The sequence below is a fragment of the Cucurbita moschata genome, unplaced genomic scaffold (assembly GCF_002738365.1).
Source record: "Cucurbita moschata cultivar Rifu unplaced genomic scaffold, Cmos_1.0 Cmo_Scf00016, whole genome shotgun sequence".
In the NCBI taxonomy this organism is placed as follows: Eukaryota; Viridiplantae; Streptophyta; class Magnoliopsida; order Cucurbitales; family Cucurbitaceae; genus Cucurbita; species Cucurbita moschata.
In genome coordinates, this window is record NW_019268532.1 from 3,035,299 (window position 1) to 3,050,854 (window position 15,556).

The 15,556-nt window shown below is 36.3% G+C and overlaps 1 protein-coding gene across 1 annotated transcript in view; it reads left to right on the forward strand.

Annotated features, from left to right (window-relative positions):
• Positions 1 to 1,106: 1,106 nt before the first annotated feature.
• Positions 1,107 to 15,556, forward strand: part of LOC111454148 (isoleucine--tRNA ligase, cytoplasmic-like) — a 20,032-nt gene continuing 5,582 nt past the window's right edge. Inside the window, exons 1-15 of the mRNA XM_023095489.1 lie at positions 1,107 to 1,252; positions 1,432 to 2,089; positions 3,938 to 4,003; positions 7,373 to 7,516; positions 8,626 to 8,849; positions 8,981 to 9,146; positions 9,566 to 9,679; positions 10,284 to 10,381; positions 10,900 to 10,978; positions 11,519 to 11,677; positions 12,465 to 12,554; positions 13,987 to 14,120; positions 14,478 to 14,637; positions 15,000 to 15,083; positions 15,221 to 15,433. Coding sequence (XP_022951257.1) covers positions 1,556 to 2,089; positions 3,938 to 4,003; positions 7,373 to 7,516; positions 8,626 to 8,849; positions 8,981 to 9,146; positions 9,566 to 9,679; positions 10,284 to 10,381; positions 10,900 to 10,978; positions 11,519 to 11,677; positions 12,465 to 12,554; positions 13,987 to 14,120; positions 14,478 to 14,637; positions 15,000 to 15,083; positions 15,221 to 15,433 — 2,265 coding nt within the window. The 5' untranslated portion in view covers positions 1,107 to 1,252; positions 1,432 to 1,555. The remainder of the gene's footprint in view (positions 1,253 to 1,431; positions 2,090 to 3,937; positions 4,004 to 7,372; positions 7,517 to 8,625; positions 8,850 to 8,980; positions 9,147 to 9,565; positions 9,680 to 10,283; positions 10,382 to 10,899; positions 10,979 to 11,518; positions 11,678 to 12,464; positions 12,555 to 13,986; positions 14,121 to 14,477; positions 14,638 to 14,999; positions 15,084 to 15,220; positions 15,434 to 15,556) is intronic.

A 15,556-nucleotide genomic window follows, 5' to 3' on the forward strand; every position in this document is an offset into this window, starting at 1 on the left:
CTCGATGGTTCTGTTGTCATCATCGTTTTTCTTCTAATCATATCGTTGTCGGCTACCATTGTCTTGATTTTGATTGTTTTTCCAACTTCTCAAACTACCGTGGACTACCATAATTGAGGCTTTTATTGTCTGTATACCTCTTTAGTCTCGAAAAACTCTCATTACTGTTCAGTGAATACAAACCTCTTTAGTTTCTGAAGTGTTGTTATAATTTGGGGTAATTTATATGGATGCGTTCTAATCTTAGTCTATGCCATCTCAATTTCCAACTCCAGATGATGTTTGTTCTTTGCCACGAACAAACTAATATGGTAGTCACGTAACCCTAATTGTCTCACAATGCGAAGGTGTTAGAAGAGGAAGTAACTCTCGTATCTATCGGTTTTAATAGTCCTCCACTAGTTATCTTAACCGAATAAACACGTGACATACAATAGACAAAATATAAGGCAAACATACCCTTACTCCTACTGTTACATAATTTACCCATTATCACGCTATTCAATAAATTAACTTATAACATTAGAACACAAATCATATAAGCAAATCTTGCACAATAAACTACATCTTATCGCTTGCTAGCTTTAAAAGCACCTCTCTATGTGTTAGATATGCTTATATGACTTCAATTTAATCACCTGTGATCAAATTCGAACAAGCATGTTGGTCTTATAAGTAGACTAACACGAATAGCTACTTATATGTGTCGTAGCTCCCAACTTGATCCAATTTCTTCCATATTCCTCAAATATGTCATGCAATAAATTATGAACGACATTGATATTGGATGAAAAATGGTTAAACCAACCACACTCGCTCTCTCGCATGACACCAACACAGTCACTCACATCCCTCGTGTGTGGACACTCATGCACTTTGAGAAAAATACCGTTTATCTTTTATGGTAGATCTTTCGTAAAATTTTAATTTTTAAATTACAGAAATTAAGTTATAACTTTTTATAATTTACCCAAAAAAAATTGTAATGATCAAAATTAAAAATTAAAAAGAAACAAAATCAACTAAAACAAAAAAAGGTTTATTTAGTCGACGGAATGAAACTAAACCGGGTGTTTTAATTGAGCTTAGAACTGAGCTGAGCAGACCATAGCATACCAAACCAACGCCCTACCAAAGTAGAAACGCTGCTTATAATGGTGCCATTCGCATTCGTTTCCATGAAATCAGCCGTTGACAGTGAAGTTCTAGGGTAACTTGGTGCAAACCCACTCTTTCCGCTTCCGCCAATCGAGTATTTCTCTCAACTCCCTCTTTTCTTCTCTTTCTGCTCTATCTCCAATTCTTCTCCAACACTGTAACCCAGGATTCAAAGCTCAGTATCAATTACTTTGGTTTGTTCTTTTTTTTTTTCTTACTGCAAACTTTGAATGTTTTTCATCATCTTTCTCATTTTTCACCGAAACTATGCAGGTTGAATTCCGGGGAATTCTTGTTATTCCCCTGAATCCGTCTTTGCACTCTGATTGGCACCTGCCCTGCACATTTGGTCGATTTCTGAACAAACCCTTTTCTTGAAATTAGGCGTGGTGTCGCCATGGATGAGGTCTGTGAGGGTAAGGACTTTTCGTTCCCTAAGCACGAGGAGGGTGTGCTTGAGTATTGGTCTGATATCAAGGCGTTTGAGACTCAGCTTGAACGCACCCGGGACCTTCCTGAGTACATTTTTTATGATGGGCCTCCGTTTGCCACTGGTCTCCCACACTATGGTCACATCTTGGCGGGCACGATCAAGGATATTGTCACCCGGTATCAGGTCATGACCGGTCATCATGTGACTCGTCGCTTTGGATGGGATTGCCATGGATTGCCTGTTGAAAACGAGATTGATCAGAAGCTGGGGATTAAGAGGAGAGACGATGTGTTGAAGATGGGGATTGAAAAGTACAATGAAGAATGCCGAAGTATAGTTACGAGGTATGTGGGGGAGTGGGAAAAAATCATCACGCGTACTGGACGATGGATTGATTTTAAGAACGATTATAAGACGATGGATTTGAAGTTCATGGAGAGTGTTTGGTGGGTTTTCTCCCAGCTCTACGAGAAGGGTCTTGTCTATAAAGGTTTCAAGGTTAGTTGGTTTATTAATTATCTCCATTTACACCATTCGGCTGATATTCCTGAAGTTTACTTGTATTATATTATGCGTTGCTTCTTCATTCTTTCATGTCATTTTATTTTATGTGTTGTATTCTTGAGTTTGCAATTGACTATCAACTGATATGTGCATCGTGTGATCATGATTATTTTGAGCAAAGCAGTTGGGTATGTTTTTTCATTGAATATCATTATGGAGTCGTTAGTTGTATCGGAATTAGAAGCGAAAAATATCATAGGATTGTTTTTCAGGGGAAGATGTGTGCTTGGACGTGTTGCATTGCATTGCATTGTATTGGATTCTTCCAATAACGTCATGTATATTATCTCAGAATAAAACGTAATGTTGTGTTAGAGCCTTGGCGTATGTTACATTTGTGAGCTTAAAAGTAAATATGTAATTTTTTTGGGTGAACAGGTGGGGGAGTTAGTTAGGTAGCTCACTCGGGTATAAGTTCTTATATTTAGCCAACAGTTTTTCAAGCGAAAAGTTATTTGATATCTCTAATTGTAGTTCAGAACAATCTTTAATCCCAAACATGAGAAATGTTTTTGTCATAAACTTTCAAATTCATTTGGTGGAGATAAGTAGCGTTGTGATGTCCCACATTGGTTGGGGAGGAGAACAAACCACCATTTATAAGGGTGTGAAAACCTTCCCCTAGCAGATGCGTTTTAAAGCCTTGAGGGGAAGCCCGAAAGGGAAAACCCAAAGAGGACAATATTTGTTAGCGGTGGATCTGGGCCGTTACAAATGGTATCAGAGCTAGACACCAGACGATGTGCCAGCCTTCTCGCTGTTCCCCGAAGGGGGTAGACACGAGGCGGTGTGCCAGTAAAGACGCTGGCCCCAAAGGGGGGTGGATTTGAGGGCGGTCTCACATCGATTGGAGGAAGGAAAGAGTGCCAGCGAGGACGCTGGGCCCCGAAGGGGGGTGGATTGTGATGTCCCACATTGGTTGGGGAGGAGAACAAACCACCATTTATAAGGGTGTGGAAACCTTCCCCTAGCAGACGCGTTTTAAAGTCTTGAGGGGAAGCCCGAAAGGGAAAGCCCAAAGAGGACAATATCTGCTAGCGATGGATTTGGGTCGTTACAAGCGTATAGCTCAAGATTTTGTAGCATATTTTATTATTGATGGACTTTGTTTAAGGAATGTAACACCATGTTCTTACCTCTGAAGGGTTTTTTTTTCTTCTTTTTGTACAACGTTTGGTCCGGTGTAGGTTGATTGGAGTAGTTCTCTTAGGGCGAGGTAAGGGGTCTATAGTTTGCGAGGGGGGAGGAGCTTAATGGCCATGGACGAGAGGTGAGAGGCCGAAGAGGGGCGTAGAGGAGAGAGTGAGGAGGGAGGGTAGGGAGAGTCCATCTATTCAGTTTTTGTGTAAATTATCGCCCCTTTTCAACGTTATAGTCCGGTTTCTCTTTTGTCCAATTTGAGAAGTTTTTTTGAATCCCTTCGGAATTGAGCCTTCCCTTTCCCCTCTTCCTTTCGTAGTTCGACATCCACATCCTTGAAATTGTTTCTATCGAAGAAAAAAAAAAAAAACAAAACAAAGCACAACGGCACACACTTGTAGTAATTGCAGATGCTTGTGCCTTTGTGTGTCTCTCTTTCTTGTTTTGCCATGTTTTGAGTAGTATTGTTTATAGATATGATTTCCTGTTAAAGGTTCACATGTTATTGGAGAATGTGTCTTTGTAAGTTTATTGGTTTTTAGAATTGTGTAAATATGTAACTAACTGCAATTACTTGAATTCAATTATTGGACACAAGTTCATTTGTAAATTTGTTTTTGTTTTCGTTTTTGCTTTCTTTAGGTTATGCCGTATAGTACTGGTTGTAAGACACCACTTTCAAACTTCGAAGCTGGTCAGAGCTATAAGGTTTGGGGCTTTTTCTTCCATTGGAAATTTGTCCTTACAATACATATTAATTAGTTCTATTTTATTGATAGAAGCCATGGACATATATGTTTTAGCCGACCCTTTCTGGTATATTTTTCGATATGTAATGAATGAAATATTCGATAAATTAAAATCGCTTATTTATTTATTTATTTTATTTTTTGTTTTTTTCGCTAGAAAGAAAGGTATTTTCTTTAAGAAATTGATAAACCGTAATTAATCCATTGCACTTAAATCATGGGAAATGGATATGAGTTCATAGAGTACTTAAATCACGTTGGAATAAATGAGAGATGACATTGAAGATGCAGTACTCTCCTTCTCTCAGTGAAACCTTGTTCTTGTCATCCCCAATCACTCCGATCTACCATCAACTGGAAATAAAACAATAAAGTATTATCGGGTTCTTTTGACAAAGAAAAAAAATGGTGGATACATCAAGATCGTGGAAAAACACATTAGATGCTCCTATGAAGTTACAGTTGAACAAATCATTATCCTTTGAGTAGTTGACGTGTTGGAAGACTGTCTCTTGGCTTGTTGTTTACCAAAGATTTTTTTTTTTTTTTTTTGGGAAAACAGAGTATCACAGAGGCTTCATTTCACTGCAAAAGATAACAAACAATAGAGGCAACTTCATAGAGTTTACCAAAATCTAGAGTTTAGGGGGCAAGAGAACATTGTCATCCCTTCTGACTCAGACCTCAGCTTTCAAAAGACTTTTGTATGACTTTTTAAAAGGAAAAGGGAAAGAACAACATGATTTCTCCATTAGTAGGACAAAAGGCCTTTACCTCTCATAATGTGTCGTTTGTCGAGGCTCTGAAAAATGGTAAAAAAACAGAGGAAAAATCAAAGTTTGAAGTTATGGGATGCTTGTGGTTAACAAAGAAGAATCAGACAGAAAAGATGTAAGGCATTTGAATAGGGAAGAAACCATAATTATTACACGAAGGGACATTCATAACAAATGGGGTAAGGTTCTTGAAACCCTCTAAGAATAGACTAAATTCTCTTTCATTATTAACGTCTTTTGACCTGACAAAGCCCTCCTTAAATGCCCTTTGATGGAGTGTGCTCGTATTCTTGATACCAATAAAGGGCAAGTCACTTTTGGGCCTATTACAATTAGTTTGGAGCTTTGGAACCCCCTCATTCATGGTCGAATCAGTGTAGTCCCTTCTTATGGGAATTAGGTTAAATTGGGAAACATCCCCCTGCACATATGGAGCATGGAAACATTTAAAGCTGTGGGGAATACCTTTGAACATTTCTTGGATGATTCTAGCTTGAATTCTTGCCTCATTGATCGCTTGGAGGTTGCAATAAAGGTTAAAGGTAACAAATGTGGCTTTATTTAGTTAGATTATTCGATAGGGAGGTCTTATTCATGGCTCAAGCTTGCACTTCTGTTGTTGGTAAATGATTGATTGGAAAAGAAGTCAGAGCCCATGGAGACTTTTTTGCAGGAGGCATATGGAAACTTTTATAGGGAACGAAACGAGTCCTTGACAAATCCCTTGGATATTTGGACTTTAAGATCACACCATGGAGGTCAAAATTTGGTACTCTACCACCTTGGGAACTATTCCTCAAATTGTTGCCGAATGTCAATTTCAAAAGACACTTCTAGTGGTTAGATCACATGATGTTAAGAAAATGGATTCCATGGTCCTCACAAAAAAGAATGATCAGCCTAAAAGCGCCATTCCCAACCTTCCAAATCCAATTGGCCCTTTCAACATCTAACTTCCTTTAAATCAAATAGAAAATAAAGGCAAATCTAAGACTGATTTTCGTCCTTAGGAAAATCAAACTGAGATTATTTTAGTCAAAAGACTAAATCTTTTCCAAAGATGCAAGAAAAGAATTTATAGGCAAAAGCCCTAGTCCTCGGGATATGGGAAACCGATTGAGATTGAAGCTTCATTGGACGTCTCCTTGGTTTGTCTGAGTAGTAGAGATGAGGAAGACTTAGTAATCGAATTTCCTATGAGAGAAGACAATCATGACCCTCTGATGTGATTCCGTCATTGCTCTAGACACTATCGTTCCTTATTTATGATGGTAGGCAATTCATTTAGTCGGTTAATTCAATAGTACTGCCAATATAGAATCCTCAAAGGCTTTTTAGTTGGAAGGAACGATATTGAAGTTTCCCACCTCCAATATGTTGATGATATGATCTATTATCAGCACTAATGTTGAGAACAAGCTGGTGATTTTCTATGCTGATAGTTTTGGTTGCAAGATTGATGTTATGCCTTTCTCTTATATGGGCATCCCGGGGGGACTTTTGGAAGAAGTCTTCTTGGGATCTGGTGCTTGAAAGTCTTACTACAAGAATAGAGAAATGAAGTATCCTGATGATTTCTAAGGGAGGTCGCCTCACCCTTGCTTGGTCAGTTATTGATAATCTTCTCCTGTAATTCTTTTCCATCCTCAAAGCTCCAAAGGGACTAATGAGATTGATAGGCTGGTTAGAAATTTGTTTTTGGATGGGGCACCTTTTGGTCTTCTATTAACTTGGTGAATTGGGGGAAAACTTCCTTCCCTTCGCGCTATGGAGGGCCTGGTATTGGTGCTTTTCAATAGAGTAATAATGCCTTGTTACTCAAGTAGTAGTTGAGATTTGCTCAAGAAAAAGGTGCTCTCTAGCATAGAGTTATTTCGAGTATTTACGGTGAAGAGCTAAATGGGATGAATACTCTCAAGCCCATTGGCATTGTGAGATGTAAGCCATGGTTTGATATAGCCAGCAACTATTCCTTATTCTTCTGGCTTTTGACTTTCGTACTACGAAAGGAAATTTCACCTGTTTTTGGAAGGATAAATGGGTAGGAAGCTTTACTTTAAAGGAGATATTTTTTAATATTTTTTCTCTCTTTGAAGTAGTATGCCACTATTTCTGATTGTTGGAACGTGGAAGCGCGATTGGGGCCTTGGCCTCAAAAAAGGCCTTTTCAAAGGGGAGATGGAAAATTGGATTGGCCTTGTTAATTCCATTGATGTGGTGCAACTGAGAGTTGGAGATGATAAGTGTGCAGTGATCTCTGGATTCAAAGGACAACTTCTCCACTAAGTCTGTTATTTTGAAGCTAACGAAAACAACCCCAGAAATGAGGTCCTCTCTTATTGATGAAATCTGACACTTCAAATACTAAAGAAAGTGCGGTGATCTCTGGAGTCAAAAGACAACTTCTCCTCTAAGTCTTGTTTTTTCAATCTAACGAAAACAACCCCAAAAGTTAGGCTGCCTCTTCTTGGTGAAATTTGACACTTCAATTACTTGCATTATATTGATTTATCTGTCTTTCTTCTGATATTTAAGAGTTCTACCTTACACAGGATGTTCCTGATCCTGAAATAATGGTAACTTTTCCAGTACTTGAAGATCCCCACAATGCAGCTTTTGTGGCTTGGACAACAACTCCATGGACTCTTCCGAGTAATCTTGCCCTTTGTGTTAATGCAAATTTCATCTATGTGAAGGTCTGATGATGGAAATTTATTTTCAATATATTACTTTTTGGTGGAGTATACTTTTATGTGGTTTAAATTCTCTTAACCAGGTAAGCTTATTGTTTGCTGTTTGTTTTTGTGTTTACGATTTAACTTTGTCAAATCTTTCTGTGAAGTGCTTGCTGATGATTTCTGTTTTACTGCATCTTTGATCAATGATTCAGATGAGCTTTGAAATGTTGTTTTCTCTATTTCATCCTTGTGTATATTACTTGAGTATTGATTATCTGAACTTTGTCAAATTCTTTTATTACTACCTTTTCTCTCTTATTTTACTGAGTGAATAGCTAGCTCTTTGACTGGGGATCGTATCTTCCCCAACCATTAGATATTAAGTTTGTTTCTTATAAAAATTAATATTTGGAAACAAAAATAGGCACTTTGAAGGCTAAAGATTCTCCTAAATAGGAGCTTTTATATATAGTAGAGATTATAGATTGTCGATATTAGATCAAAGACCATTTATTAGTATATTTAAACTTTCCTATTTAAAATACAGTCGTAAACTTTTGAATCTATTGGTATTTTCAAAGGATTGGATTTGATATTTTAAATTTTTTTTTGAAACAGACGATAAGAATTGGACTTTTTTATGATACAAATGATAAAACATAAAAAATGTTGAATGTTACATTTTCATGCACTTGATTACTATTTTGTAAATTGATTTTCTTTACTTGTACTTCTTTAATTTGTGGTGAAATTTTTTGTTATTTCTTGTGCTCTTTATATAGTTATCATTGTATGTTCACTGCTTCCATCCATCCTCTTAGCATCAAAATTCATGCTTCATGTTGGTAAATCAAGGGGTCTAGAGCCTTTGCTGATATCATTATCGTTGTATGTTGAATTGGAAAGGGCTAGGAATTCTTGAATGCACGTGCCCCTTGAAGTGCTTCGATTTCTTTAATCTTACTAATATTCAATACATTATACTCCAACTCCATGTTACACACGTATGTTTCTTAATATATTGTGTGCCTTACTACAAAAATATGCTTTTGCACATTGTGCCTGGGCTCTTAAGAACTATTTATTTATTAATAGATAATCTAATGTATTTGGAAAAAAAATAACAGGTTCGCAATAAGGTGTCTGGAAAAGTTTTTGTTGTTGCTAAATCCCGATTATCGGCTCTACCTGTTGAGAAACAAAAAGTGAGTGCACCAAATGGCCCAACTGATGTTTCTAAAAAGTCAAATCCTAAGACTAAGGGATCCTCAAATTCAAAGACAGAGAACTCAGTGGAGGATTCATTTGAGATATTGGAGGAAGTATTGGGAGCTTCTCTTGTGGGTAAAAAGTAAGCAATTTGATTAATATTAATGTGTTTCTAGATGATTTTAGCACGACTGCTAAACTTTTGTCCTGCATGTTTATAAAATAGTATCTATTGTCGCGTTGAATAATATTAAATATACTAATTTTCTGCAGGTATGAGCCATTGTTTGATTACTTCAAAGAAGTTTCTGACGTGGCATTTAGAGTTGTTGCGGATAGTTATGTTACTGATGATAGTGGTACGGGTATTGTTCATTGTGCTCCTGCATTTGGTGAAGACGATTATCGTGTTTGCATCGAGAACCAAGTAATCAATAAGGTTTGTGGTTCTAGATTCTTTTATTTTTCATGAATGATTAATAAGTGTCATATGACTCCACATTACATGTTTGCTGATGACCAAGAAACATGATGATGTATTACTTGATGAATATTTTTGCAATTGTGAAGGTTAGTGATATGAGGTGTATTTGTTCAGTGATTTGAGTACAGAACTTTGAAATAAAAAACAAGATATTCGACAAGAAACAAAGTTGTATTCTATGTTTTCAATGTTTTTGTATATATATTTGATGATAGATTTAGAATGATTTAAACAAAGTTGTCTTGTTTTTTTCTCTTTTTTTTTTTTCTTTTGTTGAAAAAAGAATGCAAAACAGGGCTCCAATTGTTATCTTGTTACTTTATATTTTCATTTCCCGTCTTACTTTTGCTTATGTTTTTGCCATTTGCTTCTAGGGTGAGAATCTGATTGTTGCTGTTGATGATGATGGTTGCTTTACGACAAAGATTACTGATTTTTCTGGACGTTATGTGAAGGATGCGGACAAGGATATAATTGAGGCTGTGAAGGTATGTTCTGACACACAAAGTAGTATGTTCCAGTTGAATTTTTCATTAACATATATCGAATCATTACATGCTGAGATAAAATCCCAATATATTCCTACCATCCTATGTGATATGAAAACCCTTGCAAATTGGCAACTCTTTGATGCAACCATGATAAGCTTGGGGCATTCAGAAGTGAGCTTGAATTCACAATATGACCTTGGTTCTTGTTTTCATCTTGAACTATTTTTAGATCTAGAACACACTTTTCACTGATAAATGAAAAGATAGAAAAATGTATGGATCTTAAGCTTGTAAATTCAACTTATGATGAATCTTGAAATCTTGGAGTCTAGCTTGATTCCTTGGTTCATATTACTAGTCAAGGATAGTTTATAATAATATCCTATATAGCTTTGTCCTTTGGGATGTATCTACTTGACAATTATGTTTTCATTATGTAATTTTAGATTTATGTTGATCTTCTTGTTGCTTTTGGATTATGAGAAGTGAAAATGAGAGGAAAATAGAACTATTTGAAATATGAATATGTTGGGACCTGGTAAAATTATTAATCATTTCATATTGACTCGTGCATTATGGGTCATAAATCTTTCTATTTCAGGCACAAGGGAGGCTTGTTAAATCAGGAAGCTTCACCCATTCTTATCCCTTCTGCTGGAGATCTGATACTCCCCTTATCTATAGGGCTGTCCCAAGCTGGCAAGTCCATTTATTTATCTATTTTGAAATCTGTTATATGCTTTTGTGTTTGGGATCATGTCTGAATTTCTTTGGTGTTTTTGTTTTTGCGAACGTGTACATTTTGACTTTGCAACTGTTTTCCTCCCACACTCTGAATAAATGAAGAGGGCTGTTGTGTTTGGTTCACACTTTGAACAGTTGTTTGGAAGATAGTATTTCTAAAATGGCAAATAAATAATGGATATCCGTTTTATAGCTTGTTCTTTAAGAAAATCAAAACCCTCATAATAACGACACTTTTATTGAGCACCAAGGGTTGCTATTGTTGAATTTAAATTCGGACTTGACTTAAGTGCTTATATTACTATTTTCTTTTTTCTCTTTCTAGATGCCTTTCACCTTTGTCCTATCTGATATTCATTCTTGAATGCTGACAAATGTTGTATGGCTTGTTCTCGTTTTCCTCTACAATTTTGTATGCCTTGTTTTTGTTTTCCTCAATTGTTACCATCCTAACCAACTAGACTTCTCTCTAGGTTTGTCCGAGTTGAGAAATTAAAGGAGAAATTACTTGAAAACAACGAGAAGACTTACTGGGTGCCCGACTTTGTGAAGGTTCAATTCGTTATGCAAAACTCTTCTGTTAAATATTTACATTTCAATTATTCTGGACAAGTACACCCTTGACATTCAATATTTTGTTTTTTTTTATCTTTCAGATGGTTCTTTAACCACACGTGTGCACACACATACACCATCCCTCTTCTGTAAAAGTATCTTTGTGTAAATTTCTTTTTCTTATTAATATATCTATGCTTATGAGAATGGCATCTATCATAATAATTTTTCATGTTTGATGTACACTAATGATTTGAATTGATGTACTCTTTTAAACTTAAAACTGCAAACATTTTAGAACGTCAAAATTGAATCTTGGAAAATACTTGTGTTGGAAGAACGAAGCGCTGATGTGAGAAAGAACTGTTTCATGGATCATGAGATGTATTTTTTTTTCATCTTTATTTGTCAATGCCAAATTGCAGGAGAAAAGGAACAAGATCTCCAACCTACTTTGACTTCTATTATTTTCCTATCTCTTACTTGGTGTAAATCGAGTCCTCTTGTAACGTCTTTTTTTCATTAAAAAAATTGCAGGAGAAAAGATTCCATAATTGGCTTGAGAATGCAAGAGATTGGGCTGTCAGTCGAAGTAGATTTTGGGGAACACCTCTCCCTGTCTGGGTTAGCGAGGATGGGGAGGAAATACTGGTCATGGATTCAATTGAGAAACTTGAGAAGCTTTCTGGTGCTAAGGTCTCATTCTTTATTTCCCACCTCTTTATTTTCGAATATAACTGCTCTGAATTGAGTCATCTTTACAGTTAGTTTTATTTATCTTTATCAAACTGTTTGCTACGTATGAAAATTTTTCTAGCATACCATAAGAACTTGATCTTTTCGAATTGATAGTTGGCTACTGGGTACTTCGAAAAGTGTAAAAATATGATCAATATAGGTTGGCTTTGTGGTCAAACCAATGGAAATAATAAAGAGGTTAGAGGAAATTGGTTCAAGCCAGTGTAGCCACCTACTTAGAATTTAATATCCTAAGAGTTTTCTTGCAGTTCGCGGTTGTCCCATGAGAATAGTTGAGGTGCATGCAACTTGGCCATATATTCATTGATATTGAAAAAAGTGAAAAATATGATGTAAGATTATGATAGCTACTAGAAAGTTCTAATAGTTTTGTTTTTTTATTAGTTGACTGTTGTTAATATATATAGTCTTGGAAGATTGAATTTGCACATCCTTTATGCATCATGTTCTTGCCCACTGGATTTGACTGTGATGCCTTACCTACGGTATTAAATGAGTATACTTATGTAACTTAAAGAAGTCTCCACTGGTTTCCATGTCTGAGGACATGATTCCTACCATGGAGAACAAAATAAATTGACATCTTCTACCGCAGAATACCGCAAAAATGTTATTCAAATGGTTTGGAAACCCTCATGTAATCTTTTGAGCAGTTTCTTCTTGATCTTCTGGTTCGCACTTAATGATTTTTTTTTGCGGGCATCCTTTGTTTTCTATTTTTCAGGTATTTGATCTGCACAGGCACAAGATTGATCACATTACAATTCCTTCCAAAAGAGGTCCTGAATATGGTGTGCTTCGAAGAGTAGATGATGTAAGACAACATAATCTTGTTTTTTCCCTTAAATATTATTTTTCTGGTTTAGAAATCAATCAATACTGGCATTTCTTACTCTTCTTTTGGAACTATGCAAGTTAAGGTAATTATTTTGTTGCTTTTTACAGCTTAACTTTTTTTAAAAAAAGAAAAAAAAGAAACAAGACGTATATTAAGTCCTTTTGTTCACCCACAATTTTTTTTTTTACTCGAAAAGGAAGCTCCCCATGCACAACCACCAAAATTAAAGCGCTTTGCTAACCAACCAACGAAATAAATCGAGCCCTTGTAGCAACTACAGCAAATTCCTCATGCAAACCTATGATCGAAACAAATGCTCATTACCTAGAAGACAGCCTTAGAATGCTTGATTTCATGTTTCAAGTTCCAGCAAAATGCAGCCCTCGAGGGAAAAAAAATCAGAAACCTGGTTTTCAAGCACCTCCTTAGGTATACAAGCTAATGGGGATGATAAAAGTCCTCAAATCGGTGATCTGTTGTAAGATTCAATGGTTAGCATTTGAGTTAGTTCAACAGATCGTTATCCAATTAGGGAGGGTACTTATAACTTGTAAATGGAGAAAAGGGTAGGCAACTGTTAGTGAGTATTAGGGAGAAACCTAAATGATGCAATGGTCACCTTAGTTAATTAATTGTTAGTTAGGAGCTTGGTATAAAGTAGCCATTGGTATCCTAAACTAGCCGTTAGCTTTATTAACCCACAGGTTGGTCAAACGTAGATATTTAGGAGCTTGGTCTGAAGTAGCCATTTGTACTTTTTCCTTGGATGTAAACAAACTCATTCATTAATAAGATTGCTTCTCAGTTGATTTTCACCAAGATTTGTATGAAGCAACCTCCTTGTAAAGGAGCTTGTTGGCGGACAAAAATTAATTTCCCACGCCGCACATGGTGTGGTTCATCCCGGCTTAGAATCCATTTTTCCACCTGAAATTCTGTCTTCAAGAATGTCCACTCTTGCTGTTGGTGAAACATTCAGTTGAAGGAATTCACGAAAACTTGGGTGAATGTAACAAATCATGGGAATATTGCAAGGCAACTAGACAAACTCACCCTAAACCATCCGAATGCCCGGCAAGAACAAAGAAGTTTAAATAAATGGCCAAGTCACAAATCAGACAGGATAATATTTCTTGGGGAGGAATTGTGCAGAGATGTTTTTTGGATAATGGGGTTTGGTTACGTTTAAAATTTTAAACATTCCTCCTCCTTTCTCCTTTTTTTATTTTCTGGAAGGTACCAGTGCGGGTTGTTATGGGTTTATGATTTATTAAGGGAGTTATTTGTGTAAGTTTCTATAGTTTTCCTCTCTTAACCACATTTTCTACTTATATATTTCATTATGAAGTTTTATTTTCATATAGTGTTTATACTTGTGGTATTTTTTGTTCCGTTATCTTTACTGCAGGTGTTTGATTGTTGGTTTGAAAGTGGATCTATGCCATATGCTTATATTCATTATCCATTTGAAAACGTCGAGCTTTTTGAAAAGAACTTTCCTGGGCATTTTGTGGCAGAGGGGCTCGATCAAACTCGTGGATGGTAAGTTTCATGTTATTTGTCTTTTTTACCATATCACAGTTCCAAAATATGAATGTGTCAAGTTGTACAATTGTTCTCCTGTTGTTTTGAGTTGTAAATCATTAATTTGAATTTATTTCGTGGCTAAAATTTCAAAGAGTGATATGTTGATTTATTTCCTTTGATTGTATTCTGATTAGAGTGGTTTGGTGCTTTTTAAAAAGATTTTTTTTAATAAGTTTGGTTTTTCTTTGCCAATTGCCCACAATGAGTTAAGGAACACACTCTCCACCTCGCGTACATGCACACACAATTTGGTTTTACATTCGTGGATCCTTAGGCTTCTCACTCTCTATTATTTTCTCTATACTTCTGCAGGTTCTACACTCTCATGGTTCTGTCTACTGCTTTATTTGGGAAACCAGCATTTAGGAACCTTATTTGTAATGGCCTTGTCCTTGCTGAGGATGGAAAGAAGATGAGTAAAAGGTTGAAAAATTACCCTTCACCAATGGAAATCATAAATGATTACGGAGCTGTAAGTTCTGTATTATATCTGTGTTCCTTACTTGTCTTGTATTTCTCAGACTTTCACTTTTCATTATTCTGTAAGCATTGAAACCATCAAGAGTGGTGTAAATGTACAAACTCTCTTAAAGACTATTGTCTCACAAACCTCATTGGTAGGTGGATAAGTTTTTTGTAATCCACCTAGGGTGGTTGGAAGGCTCTTTCTTCCTTTTTGGTACAACTTCATTCAATGAATGAATTTTTGTTTCTTCGTCTTTGACGTCTACAAGGGAAAAAAAAGAAAGCTACAAGAGTGCCATTGAATTTTCCTTTCGACTACTTGTGGTTGTAATTTTATGAAGGTTTCTTCCCTTTTTTCTTTTTCTTCAGGATGCTCTGAGATTATATCTTATAAATTCTCCAGTTGTACGTGCCGAGACTTTACGATTCAAGAAGGAGGGTGTTTTTGGTGTTGTAAGTGTCTTTATTGATGTTTACGTTTAAGATTTTTCTCGGTGCACCACTTGGGTCCTATATTGTCATCAACTTCAGTGTTACTTCATGGAATGCTCTACTGAGACCAGTTTCCTCTGCTTCTGTACAATCCTCAGGTCAGGGACGTTTTCCTGCCATGGTACAATGCATATAGATTCCTTGTCCAGAATGCCAAGAGGCTTGAGATTGAGGGGCTTGCACGATTTTCTCCCCTGGATCAAGCCACCCTTCAAAAGTCCTTCAATGTGCTTGACCAATGGATAAACTCTGCCACCCAGAGTTTAGTATATTTTGTCAGGAAAGAAATGGATGCCTACCGACTCTACACGGTTAGCCACCTTTAATTGATAGATATGGCTACCGACCTCTTTTCGATTTGACTAATAAGTAATATTTGATTATATACTTGGAACTTGCTTTGTTTTTTTTTTTTTTTTTTTTTTTTTTTTAAC